Source organism: Microtus ochrogaster, unplaced genomic scaffold (genome assembly GCF_000317375.1).
Source record: "Microtus ochrogaster isolate Prairie Vole_2 unplaced genomic scaffold, MicOch1.0 UNK56, whole genome shotgun sequence".
Taxonomy (NCBI): Eukaryota; Metazoa; Chordata; class Mammalia; order Rodentia; family Cricetidae; genus Microtus; species Microtus ochrogaster.
Window position 1 is genome coordinate 711,794 of NW_004949154.1, and position 15,928 is coordinate 727,721.

General features: G+C 54.1%; 1 protein-coding gene across 5 annotated transcripts in view; it reads left to right on the forward strand.

Moving 5' to 3' along the window:
* The first annotated feature begins 6 nt into the window (after positions 1 to 6).
* Positions 7 to 15,928, forward strand: part of Syt7 (synaptotagmin 7) — a 58,734-nt gene continuing 42,812 nt past the window's right edge. For all 5 annotated transcript variants that reach the window (XM_026777326.1, XM_026777327.1, XM_013354648.2 and 2 more), the window contains exon 1: positions 7 to 145. In XM_026777326.1, coding sequence (XP_026633127.1) covers positions 115 to 145 — 31 coding nt within the window. In that variant the 5' untranslated portion in view covers positions 7 to 114. The remainder of the gene's footprint in view (positions 146 to 15,928) is intronic.

A 15,928-nucleotide genomic window follows, 5' to 3' on the forward strand; every position in this document is an offset into this window, starting at 1 on the left:
CCCTCGGACCCGCCCCCGGGGGTCGCCCGGCCCCATGCCCTGCAGCGGCGGCAGAGCAGCGCGCGGCCGCAGGCGGCTCTGAGGAGCCCGGAGGGAGCCGGCGACGAGGAGACCATGTACCGGGACCCGGAGGCGGCCAGCCCAGGTAAGCGCGGCCCCGCGCGGGCTGGGGCGCCCCGCACGGGCTGGGGCGCCCCGCACCGGCGGGCAGGATGGCTGCAGCGCCTGGTCGCCGTCTCGGAGCCCCAGCCTAGGGCTGCTGTCGGCTGGAGCCTCACGAATTGCACCCCTTCCTACCAGGGTCATCCCAGCCCCGGGGGCGTGGGTTCTAGCGGCAGAGACTCAGACTCAGACCCCGCAGTCGGGACTTTGCTAGGTTGGATGCCCGGGGCCGGGTTCGCAGTGTCCCCACAAGGACCTCCCCCCCACCCCCAGCAGCCCAAGGACAACGTGTGTGGCGGAGCGAGGAGCTGCTGTCCCCGCGGTAGCCGGGCAGTGCCTTCAGAGGTACCCCCTGCTCCCCAGCACCGGTGCCCTGGGGACGTCAATGTTGGGGGACCTCGGGGCAAGGAGGATCTTTGGACCAAGATTGTGGGCACAGAGGAACGGAGTGTCATCTGCGGTGCCAACTGTGAATTGAGAGGGCTCCAGGGGGCAAGTGGGAATCTGGTGCAGCGGCAGGGGATAGAGGCTTCTAGGGGGTGGGGAACCGCAGGAGCGGTGAAAGGGAAGCAGGGGTACCTGAAGAGAAATCTCAGAGGCTGATGACAATGGGGGTAGCCAGGCAATGTTCTCCTGGGCTTGGGGAGGGGGACTCAAAGAACACCAAACTCACTCCAGTCCTACCAGGGAGGGAGGGGAAAGGGGCCGCACCCCTTTGCCTTTCTGAAAGGGAGTGGCCTGGGAGCCCACTATTGGCTTAGCATCCTTCTGGCATCCTTAGAGCCCAAGCCAGGAATCTCTCCTCCTTCCTCGGGAAATTGCTCTGCCATTTCCTCCTTGGCTCCTGACGCCTCCCCCACGCAGTGCCCACCTGTAGGCAGGTCCCCTGCAGCTCTTGACCAGGTTCCAGCTCCCACCTGGGATACCAGAAAAGGCCCAGACTCCAAAGAAGCCCCATACCCCCACTTCTGCTAGTTCAACCTCCTGGCCTCCGGGGTCTCTGTTTCTGGACTGCTCTCCAAGGCTAAGAGTGGGGGCTCCAGCCTAAGACCCACTCCTACAAGAGTCTCTGGATTCCCTGCTGTGGTCTCTGGGGAAAGCAGGTGCTGTGAGAAAGATCAACCCTGAAACCGTCCACAGAAGGGGACTCAAGCCCTAATGCTCTGCACAGCAAGCTGGTGGACACTGGCTTTGCCCATTTGTGCCCAATCCACACTTGCTGTTTTCTCTCAAAGGACACTCCAAGTCCACTGATGTTGACCTACTGGGTGGCAGACATTGTACTCACCCAGTACTTGGGTCTGAGACTCAGTCTCCTCTGGAGACTTCTCTGAACGTCCTCTAGGTGTGGACTGAAGGGACATTACCTTTGAGGGGCTGTTCCCTCACCTGTCTGAACCCAGGTCACCTACCCTGACATTTTTCCCCAGGAAAAGCCAGCTTCCTGCATTTGGACCAAGGGCAGGGGCATCCTTGTGCTTGGTTCATTCCGAGCAGCCCAGTTCAGAGCTCAGATCAGGAATGAGGATGGAAGGGAGTGCAGTAGGGATAGTCTCCATTGCTGTGAGGCCACTGACCTGGGGCCGTGGGTTCACCCACCCACTAGTACCCTTCTAATACTTTGGCACCGTGACATTACCCCTCCTCTAAGCTCCTCTGCCCTCTCCACAGAGGCCAACTTGACGTGCTTGGCATCTTCTGGGCAAAGGGCCTGGATTCCACAGCTGTTCCTGACAGCCTGGCCGCCCCTGAACCTTTCCCTTTGTGCTTGCCTGTCTTGCCCCCTTGAAACTGCAGGGTCCACCAATGCCTGTGGCAAGGTTGGTTCTGACTGTGAAGGAAGCTGGTGAGGTTTTCTTGTTTCTTGTGTGGGCACTGGGCTGGTGGGACTAAAAATAGGTTGTAGCGGGTACGGTATGAGTGGTTCCTGCTCCTTTGGGATCTCTGGGGGCCTTTTGTGACCCTTAGTATCACTGCCCACTTCCTAGGACCCCCACAGCTCCATGTGAGGCTCCCATCCCTAGCAGCTTACTCAAGGTCTCCCAGACTCTGTTACCCACAGCTAGGGCCCTATGTCCCCCATTTCTAACCACCCACTATTCCCCTTTGCCTGGCACCAGGTAGGAGTGAGATATGCAAATTAATTCCTGTGTGACTCAGACCAGTCCCTCATCTCCCCTCTGATCCCACAGGAGCCAGTACCTCTTACAGCCTGGTCTCCTCATCCATCTCCTCAGGAACACCTGTGGCCCATGGTCGCCTTATTAAATAAATAAATAAATAAATAAATAAATAAATAAATAAAAAAGATACCTTATCCTCTTCTGCTCCTCGTGCCCCTGGTCAGTTCCTGAGGGTTTCTATGGTACTCTCTCTCCCTCGGCTCACTCACTCTGCTAGTCCCCATAGGGCTCATCCTAAGACTAAGACTTTACCCGATGGCTGCTCTTCCCTTCCCACCTGGTCCCTGGCCCCCAGGCACTACTGTTACTCCTGTGTTATAAAGAAAGCAGTGGCGGAGGAGAACAGGAGCCAGATGGAGAATGCAGACCTGTTCCTTCCCGTGTCCACCCATGAGCTCCCGCTCCAGACTGCCAGCCACCTCTGCCCTACCTGCAGCCTCCCCTGCTCTCTCCCTCCTGTCCTTCATCCTCTGCCTCCCAAAGCTGGCCTGGCCTGCCTCCTTAGTCTGTCTCTACTGCCTGTCCCCAAGCTGGGCAGGGCCTCAGCAGGCCTGCAGGGGTCAGCGTTGCAGTGGGCAGGCAGGACAGGCAGGATGGCAGTGGGAAGGAGGAGGGAGGGAGAAGTGACCTTGCGGTGAGCTAGTGAGCAAGGCTAAAGAGAGAAGGGCTGGGAGAGAGAGGTCAGGCTCTGAGGTCTTTTTACTCAGTCACCAGGCTTCTGGGACTCTGTTAATCCCGCTGGACAACAGTGCCTGAAGCCTCTATCTGTCCCACCTGTTAGTTGGCTCTGTCCCCTACAGACACTCCATCAGGCAGGTCATTCCTTAGGGGCAAAGGGATACATATACATACATATATATGTACACATATACATATAGATCATATAGGGCAGAGGGCCTTGGCGTGGCAAGTAACTGTCTAAATCTACCTATCTTCTCCCTGGGCAGAGTCTGATGAAGGGGTTGGTGTGAAGCTGGAATTAAGGCTGATAGAACAGATTCAGTTTGTGGTATGAGGACCATGGATAGCGGCAGAGCCAAGGCTGGGTATAGAAACCCAGCAAAGCCAGACTATCCCACAATTTCCCTGACAACTGCTCTCCAAATGTCATTCCTCGCCTAGCTGACCCCATGTCCACAGGCTCCATTTGCTGTCTTGCTGGTGTCCGGGCTTGGCGCTGAGGTCAGTACTCCAGAACACTTACTCCCTCCAACAGCTATGGCAGGGAAAGGGTCTAATGTTGGGCTGGGAGGGGATGACCTTTGGGTATAGGGGCCCCTCTAAGCTATAGAGTTGCTGTAGAGACAGGCCTCCACTGACTCTGTTCTGTGCTGGTCTGAGCTTTGTGGAGACAGCTCGACCCTCAGGCTAGGTGTTTACGAACCCATGGATGGAAAAAAGAGATGGTCCTGAATCCGCTCCTTGCTGGTTGGGGTGCCAGAGAAGGTTGGCTTATGGTGGCAATGACAGGCCAGCTTGTGATAGGTGGTGGGGAGGGGCAGGAGGAAAACTAGAAGGCAGAGGATCAGGTGGACACCAATTAAGCAAAGAGAGGTCTTTGGGCAGTTGGTCCTGGTCCTAGCTGACCCTCAGGTACCAAGGGCAACAGAGCAAGGGACCTGAAGCCCTGATATTGAAGCATGTCATGGGGGAAGGGCAAAGGAGGAGCATGTGGTCCCCTCCTAGCTACCCCCACTCTCCACCCACCCCTCTATTCTCTCAGGGACTTTGAATTCTTATTGAATCTGATGGACCGTTTTCAATAACTGCTTCCCCCAGGGGAGTGAGGCCCAGAACAGCAGGGGAGTAGTTGCTGAGGGGGCCATGTGCTGCCTGGGAGGCTCAATCCTGAGTGGAGGAGGAGGAGTTGTTGCTTTGATGGGCTCCTCAGAGACACTGCGATATCCCAGGTGGGCACAGACACCTCTGTGGGTAGTCCCTATTTCATGGTCAGTGCCCACAGGTGGCCTCATGGCCAATGAGGTCAGCTTTCTCTATCGGGGCAGTTACTGCTCTGGCCAGGTGCCGGAGCCAGCCTGTGCCAGGCTAAGCCTGGGTACCCTTCTACCTTGCCAGGGAACCCCAGCCAGTGGTGCCAAGCGAATTGTGCCAGTTCCATGGACATGGAGGTGCTGACCTTCAGGCAGCAGGGGGTAGCCCTGCTGGGCTCTGTCCAATTTCCCTCTGGAGGGCCAGGCTTTGTCTCACCCAGCAGAATTCCCAAGGGTTGGAACAGAGTTGGCAGACAGCATGGGACCTGTGGAAAGGGCTGGAGAGAGCCCAGCATCTATGCCTGCATTCCAACCCATCGGTAGGAAGGTGGGCTGGCTCGTCAGCTACTCAGAAAGGCTTGTCAGCTTCTACCTTGGAAGGGACCCTTGGGAAAGGTGTGTCACCCCGGGTGGTTGGTTGGGATGTTTGGGGAATTGGTATATCCACGTGACAGAGTGTGCAGGGCTCGAGTGAGGGGGAAGGGGAAGACAGAGTGGTGGTAGAAGCTTGGTGACTGTGTGTACCTACGTGTGTGCGTGTGCGGGCGGCAGCTGGTTGGCCGTAATAGCTGTGTTCATCCGAATGCCGAGTGCCCTGCCCGCTGTAAACAGCAGCTAATGAGTGTATTCATAGCGAGGTGCATTGAGGTGCATGGGGAACTGTGACGGAAAGCTTTGGGGAGGGCCCCTCCTCTGGCCCTGTACTCAGCCTGGCAGGGTGTGGGCTCTCTAGGGATCCTGCCTGCCCCCTGCCACACCCTCAACCTGCCAACCTGGCCACCTCTGAGGCTTCTATCTTCAGGGAGCAGGGCCTCACCTAGCTGTAAGCAGGCATGGGTGTGGACAAGGAATGGTCGTGGGGGTATTCCATCTACAGATAAAAGATTACCTTGATTCCGTATGGCTCTGTGTGTGTATGTGTCTAGCTGGGTTAAACGAATCCCATCTGTGTGTTGGTGACTGTCTGATTCTATGCATGTGTGTTTGCACCTCTGCTCAAGACCCTAAGAAAAGGACTGTCCCCTGTATCAATAGTTACCCTGATAGTGACAAAGCCAAGCATATTGTCAGAACAGCATTATGCTTCTGGCCCTGCTCCTTCAGTGTCCTTGGAGTTGGGGAGGATGAGGGCTTCTGGGGCTGCTGGGTGGAGAGAGCCGCTGGAGGAGACAGAAGGGAGGTCTAAGTCTTGGCTTCCGTAGGCTTGCACAGCTACTGTTGGCATCAACAAAAGGGGGGCTCCGGTTATTGCACCTCCAGTAACCCCAATAAAAAGGAAAGAGGGGTGCCAGTGAGTCTGTTCTAACTGACGGTGTGCACGCCTGCTTCCTGCCGGGGCTGGATAAGTGAGAAAGGGGTGCCTGCATGAAGCCCCAAACAGGGGAGTAGAGGAGAGAGCTGTGTGGCTAATGTGTCCAATTAAATTACTTCAAACCCTGCTGCGGCAGCTGCTCCCGGTGGGGCTCTGGGTACAAATTGGATCCGTCTCATTACTACGGGATAGTGTCAGCAGGGCCGGAGAGCTGCGGCTGGCTTGGCCAGCCCAGAGCAGGCCCTCTCGTGCTCTGCCCAATCTGAGTACACCAGAGCCCCCTACAGGAGTTGCTCATCAAAACATCCCACGGGGTCTCAAGGCCCAGTGAGATATTAGGGTTCCTTGTCCTTCCCATCCCTTACCCTGTGTGTAGCAGAGCTAGGGCCCCTCTGAGCCCCTGGTTTCTTCCTCCAGGAATGGAGTAGGTTGTGTTCTGCAGGGCATGTAGCTTAAGGAATTCTTCCCCAGCTCACCCAACACCTCCCCACCACTAACATTAGCCAAGCACTGTAGTATCAACCTCTTGTTTGCAGAGCCCTCAGTATATGCTAGGCACCTTACTGTGTGCTATCAGGGATGACTTGCTGAAGCCAGAGCCCTGGACCCACCTGCTGTCCTTGGGAACTCCTGCAGAAGTAACTGTGGCTGTCTCACTCCTCCTCTGCTGCCTCAGTTTCCTCCTCTGTGAAATGGGCATGATGATGCTTTTTCTTTTCTGGGTGACTGGAGGATGAGGAGAGATGAGGCAAGAAAAGTTGTCATCCCTGAGCTTCACACGTAGTAAACACTCGTGATGTGGAAGGGCAGCTGTCATCAACATTACCCCATTCTGAGAGATTGATGTGTGGGACGGGGGTTCTGGAAGCTCTGGGAAGGACGTGCATGCTACTTCGTTAGTGGAAGAGTTTGGGGAGGATTTCACTGAGGCCAATGTGATCTGTCGCTGTCGAGATAGCAGAGATTCGTGGGGTGCTTGCTGTGTTACAGGTGCTTTTGTCCCCACATAGTGTGTCCATCATCAGCACACCCCGGCGAGGACTTGCAATTAGAAGTCAACTCGGTATTCCAGTCATGCTGCAGGAACCAAGAGCTTTGGGTGCAGAGCTCTGGGTCTTGAAGAGCATAGAAGAGCTTGCCACGGGAGGAAGCACAGGCCAGGCATTTGGCCACTGGGATCAGGGGCCTGAGGGGTCTTGGCCAGTCGACACAGTACTGAGCACTGCCTGAACTTGGCTGGAAGGGAGATCCTAGGGAGCTGTAACCTGGAGTGAGGCCTGGGAAGGTAAATTGGGCCAGATTAGGAAAGGCCGGGCTTCCGTAATAGAACTGGGATATTGACAGGAGGAGCAACACGGTCCCATATATTCCAGACTGGCCTGTCACTTCTACCACAGCCGTGGGTTTTTGGTCTACCTGCCTTTACCCTCCAGGTGCTGGGTTTATAGGTTTATACTGCCACACTTAGATTATGAAGTACCAGGGATCGAACCCAGGGCCCTGTGCATGCTAGCCAAAAATTCTACCCTCTGAGCCACATCCCTAGTTGTGTTTTGTTTTTGTGAGGTCATGGAAGCCTTTTGAACAGATCTGTAACCGTGTGGCAGTATGGGAGATGGGAAGTTTGGCGGCAGACTGGCAATGGGGTTAGAGTCTCACCAGGGACCATACCTGCCCGGTTTCATCTCAGTCTTCCTGCCTGAACAGGGCTGAGCCCAAGGCCTGAAGTTTTCAGGATCCAGCTGACCTGGGTCCTAACCTTAGCAAACCAGTGACTGGGCAGTCAGTGTGGATGGGAATGGGTAGAGACTCTGAGAGGGCCCTTAGCATTGGGGTCATTAGAAAAGGCCCCTCGGAGGTGGTGGAGGGGCAAGGTGAGCTGTTCCAGGGTGCAGGGACATAGGCGATACCGCCATTGATTACTTCTACACCCCACTTCTCACTTTGGGCCAGGGAGAGGCCATAGCAGGAACCACAGAACTTACACTCACGTTGTCAAGTCTGGGCTTCAGAGTCTCAACAGAGCTAAACTGTCTCCATGACAACTAGGCAAGTCCCCCCACCCTCCCACCACCTCCACGTGCCCATGGTCCCTGGTACAGGGGCCCATTTCCAGCAGGATCTGGATATATCTTCCTCTTTCCCTTGGGAGCAGTCATCCCAGGGCAAACAGCTTTACACTAAGGGGCTGGCAGCACACGTATACATGTTGCCATTTGCGTCTGTGTGCCCATGCATGCATTTAAGAGTGTGTGTGTGTGTGTGTGTGTGTGTGCGTGTGGGCGTGTGTGCACGTGCACGCATCTGTATCCCCTTGTTTTCTAGGTTACATAGGTGGGGAAACTGAGGACCAGAGAGCTAAAGGGTCTTGGCTGGATTATTCCACAAATCAGGATAAAGAATTTGAGTGATTCTTAGTCCATAGGCTGGGTGGTAACCACTAAGCTATGCTGCCTAGCGCTTCCCTTATCCTACTAGGATCCCAGCCAGTCTGTCTCTCAGCCCATTTCTCAGAAGGCAGTGCTTAGACTCTGTTTGGCTGCAGATTCAGACTCAGAGGATGTCCCCAGCACCTTTGTTAGTGCTTAGGGCCGCCCCCTATAAACCCTTTATTCTCCAGTCCCTGAATGGAGTAGAGGTTCCTTTCCTATTTTCATTCTTCTCCAAGCAAAGTGGAGGGATTGTCTTGCCAGAAGATCTGGGGAAAAGGGGAGGAGCCCCTCACTCACTACTTGGCACCTGCCAGCCTGGGAGGAGCCCAATAAATTGTCTATGTGGCCCTCCCCAACCTCATTCCTCCCTCTCCAGCCCCCGCCTGGTTGGGGAGGTGCGAAGGGAGCGATTTCACAGCCTGTCAGCTGAGGCCTAAAAATACCCAGAACTCTGAGATGTTTGGGCAGGGGGAGGAAAGCATAGGGACCAGGGATGGGGTGGAGGAGTGCAGCTAAAACTCAGCTAGAGGAGCCCTGGTGGTACCATCACCCTGCTTGGGAGTGAGGGCTAGACCCTCTGTTCCCATGGCCCCCATCTGTCTCATTTTTGGAAATGGCTAAGGGGGGCTGGCATCCTTAAGGTTGTGAGAGCAGAGTTATGACAGCCAGACTGAAGGAAGACTTGGTCTTTGGTAGGAACCATAGACCCTAAGCCCCCCAGAGCCTCACACTGATGCTTCTTTCTCCCTCTCCACCCCCAAGTTGGGTGGCATCTTCAGGCCGTGGGAGCCAGGCTCTGCCTGAGCCTGCTTCCTTCCTGGAGAAGGTGCCTGCTTCTGTTGGAGGAGAGGCGTGAGGGAAGGAAGGCAGTGGGGATGAGGGTGCCGGCTGGTGTGTGATGTGACGTCCCAGCCACCCAGGCACTAGAGGGAAGCAGAGGAGAGAGGGTGTGGTGGCCCACGTCACTACCACGTGGCTGTGCTCCTCTGCTGAAGCATGGCACAAGGTCTCCACAAACCAACCAGAGTCCAGAGGGTGTGTGTGTGTGTGTGTGTGTGTGTGTGTGTGTGTGTACACGCATAAGTACATACCAGAGTTGGCCTCTTCTTGGTGCTGAAATATTTGTGGGCATGAGTGACCCAGCATGGCTATACCCAGCAGATACTGATTAAGAACAGATGAACAGGTAAAGAATGATAAGCCACATGCAGGAATTGACCAAGAGAGTACAGAGTGGCAGGCAGACTGTTGGGGCTCTGGATCAAAAAGAGTTTCTAGGCTGAGAGATGGCTCAGTTGGTAAAGTGCTTGCCTTGAAAGCACAAGGACCTGAGTTCAATCCCCCAAAATACACATTTAAAAACAAAATCCTCACACAGTGGCACACCCTTGTAATCTTAGCACTGAGGAGGAAGAGACAGGAGGATTCCTGAACTTGCCAGCCCAGCCACCTTGGTGAGCTCTTGGCCAGGGAGAGGTCCTGTATCAGAAAGAAAGAAAGAAAGAAAGAAAGAAAGAAAGAAAGGAAGGAAGGAAGGAAGGAAGGAAGGAAGGAAGGAAGGAAGACAGACAAAACAAGGTATATCTGGTGGCTCCATCCTCCATGGGGGAAGCACCTGCCACCAAGCCTAATCATGTGTTCAACCCTGGCACCTACATAGTGGAAAGAAAGAAAAGCTGCTGCAAGCTGTCCTCTGACCTCCACATGCATGCTATGGCACTTGCATGTTCTCCAAACAAAATAAATAATAAAGATGTTTAAAAAAAAAACAGGATGGACAGCTCCTGAGGAACAACATCCGTGGTCGTCCTCTGGCCTCCACAAGCATATGCACACATGCACACACACGTGCACAGACACACACACAAATGATGCACTGGCACACACACATCTGCACAGGTAGACTCACAGGTGATGGGTTCTGTTGTGTACTGATTCACATTGTGACCTTCGGCAACTTAACCTTGAAGTGCTTCCGTTTCTGTGTGTGAAAGGGAGATAGCAGTGCTGCCTCTGGGGATCTTGATGTGTAAGCCACCTGGAACTGTGTCTATCAGCAGGTCGGCACCACCCACGTACGTGAACCGTCATTGTTATCTGGCCCCTACTCTTAGGTGTTGAGTTGAGAGCACCAAGCCCCAGAGAAGGCAAATGACCTTCCTGAAGTCACACAGTGAGTGGCTGAGCCAAGACTAGAACCTAGGCTACAGTGCCTAGAAATGGGACTTATTGAATGTGGGGCCTCATGATACTTCTCCCCATTGGCATTTGGGGCCTAAATGATCAGAGCTGGGAACTCAGATAATGAATGCCATAGTGGAGGGGTCTTCTGGACAGTGGCTGGCTAGCCACCAGGTTAGAATCATTTCCCTGGTTAGCTCTTCGGAATCTCAGTTTCTTCACTAGAATAGGGTGATAGGGTTGTCATGGGGATCAAATGGGATCCCACACATCATGTGTTAAGCAAGTGACACACTGTGCCTAGTAACTACTCCATAGTGTTAGCTGCCATCATCACTTTCGCAGAGCCCTCCTACCCAGCCCCCTCCCTCTTTAGCCTCACTTTCGAGCCCTGGCCACGTTTGCTTCTTTCCATGTGATACACCACCACATCAAGGTCTGACTTGCTGACAGCCGGCTTCACGTTCATCTGCTGTTGCTGCTCAGCAGAGAACGGGACCCCCCCCCCACTGGGACTGAGTCCTAGAGTCCTCGGTCTGGCTTCCTCACCCACTTGCTGTGTGACCTTGGCCAATCACTACTTCCTTATGTGTTATTCCTCCTGCTGAGACACGGAGAGTCTGCAGCGTGCATCCCCACACGCTCCAGTCATGTTACCGTGACCCTGGAGGGTCCCCTGGCTCAGCCCACAGGAAGGGGTTACAGGTTGGCTTGGAGGAAACTCAGCTGGCTGTCCCCAGAATGTGGAACATCTGGGGCATGAGCTAGCCGGCGGGTGATCATCGTGCCTGCCCACACCTGTGGCTGTGTAGGAAGAAGGCACGCAGGCCCGGCTGGCTGGGTACTGACATTGGGGAGGCTCAAGGACAACAATGTGGAAATAACCCTTCTTGGGGCTCTGGGAGCTGCTACTCCAAGTCATTCTCCCTCATTCTCCACTCCTCCCTGGGGTTTCTTCCAGTGATTCCTCCTTCCTCCCTGTCCTTCCTGGCTCCTTCTCCCTCTTGGAGTCTCCCAGTATCTCCCTCTTTGCCACTCTCTTTTGTAATCTTGGCCATCTTATAGGGTACCTTCTTTCTCCTCTCTGAAGAACGGAGATCTGTCCATCTCTGCGTCAGTTCCTTAGGCTCTTTCCTTCATTCTTTCCTTCCCAACTTCCTCATATCTATGTTATGCCAGGTATTCTGGCCCCTTCTGCTGCCCAGGTCTCTATTATTCTACATGAGTGTGTCTAGGCTGCTTCTAAATCCTGGGCTCCTGGCTCACTCCCATTCACTCCCCCCTCACCTCTGAGCATCTTCACTTCCCTTCTCCATGTCCTTGAAACTCCTCGATCCTCCGACCCAGGAAGTGTTTGTGACTAGTACTGGCACTCACTGCCTCCACATACCCTCATCCCTGTGGGTGGAGAAAGGGGTCAGTCCAGGGCCCTGGGACTGGCAGCCTCGCTTCCTAATTAGCAGGAGGTAATTGCCTGGAAGAAAAAAAAACATTTAGAATGAGACTCGAAGACTTCAACTTAAAGCTGAGCCAGCTGGTGGTCTCTGGGGAGCAGGAAGAGGGGAGGGGAGGGAGCCTGGGTCAGGGCCTCAGAAAGCCTCCTAGCCCTGAGGATTTTCCAGCCCTGTGGACCCAGCACTCAGCCTTGAGCAAGTGAGAAATAAGTACTGTGCTGGCAGGCCCACCTCCTTCAACTGAGTTCTGACTCAAACTGTGACTTCGAGCAAGCCATTTATTCCTCTGAGCCTTAGTGTTGACTCTTGTGAGGTCAGAACCAGGCCATCCCTGCCTGCCCTCAGCCCTCAGTGTCACGAGTTTCAGTCAGTGGCTATGATAACACATAGGCTGCACACACTGCTGAGTGCATGGCTACTGTCTCATCCACTTGACTCTCAGCTGAGAGGTGAGGGTACAGAGGGAGAAAATGGTCTTGCTGGTACCTGAGGGAGGGTGAGGCCTCCGGAACGATGGGAGAGAGCTGAAGTTTAAGGGTGCAAAGATTTCCCATGCAGTTGGTTTCCCATGCCAGCCTTCATGTTAACCAGCTGCACCACTCTGAGGGCTCACTTTTGCCCTCTGGTCCCCACGTTCTCCATGTGTAAGAGGCTGACTGTGACCCTCCCTCCGGTGGGCGTTTGTAAGGCTGATGTTTGTAGAGCTCTTAGCATGGCGCTTACCATGTAACAAGTGCTCAGCCAATGGTGCTAGACGGCTCTACTGCAATTAAAGGAAATTAGTGTCACTCCTTCCACGAAGTCAGAGAATCTGGGGTTCAGTATTGTCTTCGGTGATTTCATCTGCTTTGCTTTTGTTCATTTGGCTGAGGTAGGGTTTCAAGAGTCCCGCCTGCCTCTATGTCCTGAATACAGAATTACAGGTGTGCACCATCCTTCCCAGCAGCCTAGGGCCTGGTGCATATATATATACCATATATAAATATATGTGTGCCATAGGTATACTCATATATACCAGCTGAGCCCTGTTGCCAGCCCCCTTATTCCTGCTTTTAGTTTTGGATGACTAGGGGGAGTTTCTTCAGCCAGCCTGGCTAGCATAGATCTGTAGCATCACCAGGCGCAACTGCTTCTTTAAGAACCTCCCACCTGTAGAATAGGAGTGTCTCATGGGTGTGGCCTCCTCCCCAAGCTGCTCACTATTTTCTAGGGAAGAGCTGTGAGGAGGTCCTCTTTTAGGTGACTGAGGGGGATGGAGGCTCTGCCCTGAGGGAAGCAAATTATAGGAGTTTTCTGGCCTAGCAATGGGAGGAGAGGGTTGATGTTTGTCAAGTCAACACCTCCCACCACCTGGAGAAGGAATCGGCATGTTTTGATTGGTTCATTCTGGTCATCTGTGTTCAGTCTGCACTGTGACCCGAGCAGCAAGGTGCCCAACCAGGCTAGGACAAGGACGGACGAGTTGGAGCGTGCATGTGTTGGGCAACGATGCAAGCTCAGAGTGCCAGATTGCCCTAGGAGCAGTGAGGGGGCGGCGGGGGCCAGGCCTTCTGCCGCTCCTTCCCGGCGCACCCTGCACCACCACTGGGGACCTTCTGTGCTCCTGCTCTGGGTGCAGTTCCAAGACTGCCACCAGGAGGCAGTGTGGCAGACTGCCTAGAGGGAAGAGGGTGTGGTATTTACTTTTGACGAGAGACTTGTGACTTCCTGGGGCCTCGCCATCCAAAGAAAAGGAGCTCTGGAGTCTTCTGGTGGCTTCAGCTGGGGCTTGGTCAGGGAGGGACCGGCAGAGAAAGGTAGAGCTACTGCTCTGTAATTGCGAGAAGGTTTCAGTCTCGAGTCTTTTTCTAGAGGAACAATGAGAAGATCACAGTTCTGGGACCGAGGACTGTTCAGCACCAAGGACAGGGATGGCCGGTCCTACATCTGTTTCAGGACCACGGGCAGCACTGCAGCGCTCAGTGGCTCAGATCTAACCCTGTGACAGAGACATAGTGAACTAGCAGGCACAGGAGGGACACCCTAAGTTCTAGCGACAAGGCTGAGAACAGAGAGCGGAGTGAGTAGTCCAAGGTCACACAACTGATGAGTGGCAGAGCTGAATTCAGATCCCTACCAGTGTCTCTCCATCCTCCTTGCCCATATCTGGAGGCCCTCTCTAGTTACCTCTTACCTTCTTAAACATCTTCGGAAGCTGCTTCACATAATCTTGCATCTTCAAGAGCCCTTGAGCTGGCGAAGATTAAGTGCCCTTCCCTCCCCCACCCAGAACCCTGGATGAGTACTTGAGATCCAGGATGGATGAGTCCTCACTCATGTGGCCTTTGTGACTCCAAGCCTCAGGTGGGAGGAAGTCAGAGAAGGACAGGTGCCCTTCCTGGCCCATAAGGAAGCCTGTAGCCTGGGGAGGTGGCGTTGAGTCATCAGTATGAGGAACTGCGTGGTGCTCTGATATCCTCCAATGAGATACAGCACAGCGTTCCAACTCCAGCCTCTGTGCTGCCGTGTATTATTAATAACAATAAGATGCTGATTTAGGCCAAGGCACAACAATGCATTATTCATAGGAGTAACTAGTGGTCAAGGCTTGTACTTAATCATCACACATCCCTGATCCTGCCCCCGCTCCACGCTCCTGCCGGAGAGGTTCTTCCTGTGAGCTCCTCCTTCCTTGGGTCCCTGCTGCTCTGATGGATGTGATCATTTTCATGGCTACCTAGGCAGCTCATCAGCTTTGGGAACAAGGTGGGCAGGGAGAGCAGCAGGTTCCTGGATAACTTGGCCAGATACCCTGCATGGAGCTGACACTTGAACCTGTCCATCCCAAACTGCTTTGATCCTGACGGCTTCTGGCCTCGGCAGATCTCTGTCGTCTACAGATTGCCTGTCTTCCTTCCTTTTGAGGCTGTAGGCCGGCACTCAAAGCAATTCCAGGCCAGGAATTGTGGGAGGTGAGGGTGACTCTGGTGTGGGGAGGAGGTGACTGGACAGAAGATGCCCTCGTGACCTCCATTAAGTGTGATAGTGGAAGTAAAACCTTTGGTAAACTGTCCAGCACTTCACAAACTGTTCCTCACAGTACAAATGTGAGCCATGATTCCCTAGGCCATGGTGATTTCTGCTGGAAGAGAGAGCCGAAATAGGGGAGGCGTGGATAAGACCCTGGAGCTTCTGATGAGGAGTCGGAGTGCTTGTGGATCCTGACATGTCCCTATCCAGTTCTTGCTGGACCGGCTTCTGGCCCATCCGGATAAGCCTTCATTCGCTGTTTACTCACTTGGCATCGCCACTGAATTCTAAACTGTCTGCATGCAGCCGGCCTCTGCGGCCCCTGCCAGCATGCTCTCCCTGGCTCGCTCACACACTATCTGTTTTTATTACAGTCAAGGTTGAGGAAGCTTGCTTGTGTTAAGCCCCTATTTTCAGCTATTTGTAACTTTCCAAAACACTTCCCCTCGGGCCTCCTCTTGTTCTTGCCCCAGGTGAGGCCCAAGGTATTGCAGATTCCTCCACTGCTTTCTGAAGGACATTCAGAGACAATGTCCAGAGGGCATGGGAGAGGGCCAAGACCCGGCTTGCCTTTGAAAGGCATGCTGGGCTCTCTCCCCTCCTTTTTCCTTTTCTCTTCTCCCACCCATCTCCTTTTCTCTTTCTCTTGTAAGAAGAGAGCTGCCAGGCTCCAAGGTGGGTGGCCTGGAAGGAGGAGTTTCGGAGTGAAGAGAGGACAGAAAATTCTACTGAATGCCAAGCAGCGGAGCTTTGCCTGCTCTGGCTCCAGGGCTTGGCTCAGGGCTTCTGCCTTTCCTTCTCACCACTTCCTGGCTTTCTGATGTGTCCTGGGCTGGGGAAGGAATGGAGGTGACGCAAGCACACAAATGTACCTTTCCCATGCCCACATTACCTACCTTAGGCGGGGAGGCTCTGTCCACTTGTAAATGCCACCCCAATTTCCGTATGCTCGGCATGCATTTGGAGGGGGGCTTCCTATGGAAAGCCGTGACGCCAGCTCTCACTGCTTTCCACCTTGAACGTCATCCTGAGGGCTGAGGGAAGCTCAGCACAGTGCAAAATCAGGTGGGAGGAGGAAGGCTCAGTATGGGAAGGTGCTGGCAGACGTAGACCCAACCACCCCCAACAATACTCCTCTCTCCCTCTGTCTCCCTCTCTCTCTCTCTCTCTCTCTCTCTCTCTCTCTCTCTCTCTCTCTCTCTCT